General features: G+C 54.5%; 1 protein-coding gene across 4 annotated transcripts in view; it reads left to right on the forward strand.

Moving 5' to 3' along the window:
• The first annotated feature begins 980 nt into the window (after positions 1-980).
• Positions 981-2,946, forward strand: part of KIF21B (kinesin family member 21B) — a 40,766-nt gene continuing 38,800 nt past the window's right edge. For all 4 annotated transcript variants that reach the window (XM_011990572.1, XM_011990574.1, XM_011990573.1 and 1 more), the window contains exons 1-2: positions 981-1,202; positions 1,520-1,702. In XM_011990572.1, the coding sequence (XP_011845962.1) occupies positions 1,544-1,702 (159 nt within the window). In that variant the 5' untranslated portion in view covers positions 981-1,202; positions 1,520-1,543. The remainder of the gene's footprint in view (positions 1,203-1,519; positions 1,703-2,946) is intronic.

Here is a 2,946-nt window from a genome sequence, read left to right on the forward strand (position 1 = left end):
CGTGGTGATGGCTGCTTGGGAGAGAGAGGAAGGGGTGGCTGGATGGAGACAGTTGTGTCAATGGCTGCCTCCTCACTCAGTCCTGATGCTACTTTTCTTCCTCTTTACAGGGAAGCCTGCCAGAATCTGGGTTGGGAGCACACCCCAGGCTAGCCTGGTATCCTTTTTAGAGGTCCCTGCCCTTCACAAGGGAACCTGGGACTTGACCTGGTCAGCCCCAGCTCTGCAGGTCTGGCCCCTCCACTCCTGGAAAGGAAGCAGAGCTCAGGCCTGAGAATGTCTACCAGGCTCTGGCATCTGGGAAGGGTGCTCCTGGTCTGGCGTCAGGGAGGGGAGCTCCTAGCCTCCTGCTTGCAGCCCCGATAGGCATTGGCAGAGGCTCTGGCCTCCTCTAGAACTTAGTCCTGGCTCTGGGAATGTGGCCCAGAGCTGTGGGAGCATCCAGTTCCTTCTCTTCCCCACCCTGGCCCTGTGCTTTGCCTCCCCAGCAGTGGACAAGCTGCCTTCTCTCCCCTGACGAGATGCTAATTTCTAGGGCTTCCGGTCCAATCAGGAGTACGTGCTTTTATGTCACACAGACCTGGACATGGCGCCATCACTTTCCGTTGTACACCCTTGGGCAGGGTCATTTAAACTCTCTCAGCTTCAGTTTTCTCATCTGTAAAATTAGGCAAATAATAGGTACCTCACAAGTTTATAGTGAAGAGTACGTGAATTAATTTATGGAAAGTACTTTGAACACAGATCTGATATATACTGAATGCTCAATAAATGTTAACAACTGCTGTTTTGATGATGTTGATATTGTTATTACTATCGTATTACAAAAGTTGCCCATTTCCTCTGGGGGCACCTAAGCTTCCTTCCTTTTCCTCTGGCTCATAGGGGAAGTGGCAGTTTGGCAGGCAGTGTGAGGGAGGGGCCTGTGGCAGCCCCCTTCCGGCTGGGCCTGACCCAGGGCTCTCTCCATCCTGGGCAGGATCCGGCCCCAGCTGTCAAAGGAGAAGATTGAGGGCTGTCACATCTGTACTTCTGTTACCCCGGGAGAGCCCCAGGTCCTGCTGGGGAAGGACAAGGCCTTCACCTATGACTTTGTCTTCGACCTGGACACCTGGCAAGAACAGATCTATTCCACCTGTGTGAGCAAGCTCATCGAGGGCTGCTTCGAGGGCTATAATGCCACAGTGCTGGCCTATGGGCAGGTAAGCCATCTTCACGCCCACCTATGGCCGCTCCAGCCTCGGTCTCCCTGCATCCAATGGAGAGAAAGCTCCACCTTCAGAGCAGCTGAGACACAGCCTCAGGTTTTGTCTATTGTCTAAGGAGGCCGCTGCACTGCTGGTTAGCAGAGGGAGGGCTGTCAGTCAGTGATTTCCCCAGAGTGTGGCTTCAGGACCAAGAAAGCAGCAGGGGAACCAGGCTGGGAGGTAGATGAGCTAAGGGGATTTGGCCCAGGTACAGGGCTTGCTGGTGTCCCCAAAGGGTGCGGGGTTACACCCTCCTATCTTTGCCAATGCAGACAGGGGCCGGGAAGACGTACACCATGGGCACTGGCTTTGACATGGCAACGTCGGAGGAGGAGCAGGGCATCATTCCGAGGGCCATCGCACACCTCTTTGGGGGCATTGCGGAGCGCAAGCGTCGGGCACAGGAGCAGGGCATGGCTGGACCTGAGTTCAAAGTCAGCGCCCAGTTTCTGGAGGTACTGTGGCCCCATAGGGCGGGCAGGTGGGAGGCTTGGTGGACGACAGGGCCATGGAAGCCGGGCCTTCCTCCAGTGCAATGGAATGAGCCCCGGGAACCATGGGGGCATCTCTGGGTGATAAGTTCCTGCTACTGAAAGAATCCAAGCATGGGCTGGAGGACTACTCAGTGGGACACTCAAAACGGGTTCCTGCATCAGATGGAGCTTGAGTCGATGACCTGTATGATCCCTTCACACCCTGACAGGTTCTAGCTCTGACACTGATTAGCCTTGTGACCTTGGGCTAGTCATTTACCACACTGAGCCTCATCTGCAAAATGGGGTGATACCTGTTTCCTTAGGGTTTTGTGAGAACCCTGGCTCTCTCGCTTCCTTCTGGCCTTCTCTGGGTTCCCCCTCTGCCTCAGGGCAGCCTGTCCTGCCCCTTTGTGGCTCAGATGTTTCCTGGCCCGCTGAGTTTTCTCTTACCCCAGGGCAGAAAGGTCCTCCAGGAAAGGTCTTTCTGTGCACCTGGCCTTTCCTGTCTCTGGGAGAATGTCAGGCTCAGACTGTGGCAGCCAGGGAGGGACTTTCAGTGGGGAGCAGGGGGTCTCTGTGCTCTTGACCATTGGGCCTGTGCTGAGCCCCCACTCAGTAAGGGCGCTTATCCCATAAACCCTGCTGCTCTGATTGTCCAGGTCACCTTCTGAGGGACGCATGTGGCCTTGGCCCTCTCCAGGCCTTCCCCAACGCCAGCCCCTGCCTACCACAACACAGCTGCTCCCTCCTGGGCACACAGGTGGTGGCTTGTCCTCTAGGGTATCCTGCATTTTAGAATTCGGAGGTTTTCTTTGCCACTCTGGACTTTTGCTTCTGATAAATGGACTGCCTATGTGTGTGTGACTGTGTGTTCGTATCTGTGTGTGTGACATCTGTCTGTATGTGTGTGTGACATCTGTATGTGTCTCTGTGTCTTGTGTGTCTGTGTGTGTGTGTGTCTATGTGTCTGTGTGCACATCTTTGTGTATGTTTGTCTATGTGTGTGTGTGTGCATCTGTGTATGTGTGTGTCTGTGTATGTGTGTCTATGTGTCTCCGTGCATGTGCATCTGTGTCTGTGTGTGTGCCTGTGTGTGTGTCTGTGTCTCTATGTGTGCACGTCTGTGTCTGTGTGTCTGTGTGTGTGTCTGTGTGTGTGTGTGTGTGTGTGTCTGTGTCTCTGTGTCTGTGTGTGGGTGTGTGTCTGTGTGTCTGTGTGTGTGT

Source organism: Mandrillus leucophaeus, unplaced genomic scaffold, assembly GCF_000951045.1.
Source record: "Mandrillus leucophaeus isolate KB7577 unplaced genomic scaffold, Mleu.le_1.0 Scaffold38, whole genome shotgun sequence".
In the NCBI taxonomy this organism is placed as follows: Eukaryota; Metazoa; Chordata; class Mammalia; order Primates; family Cercopithecidae; genus Mandrillus; species Mandrillus leucophaeus.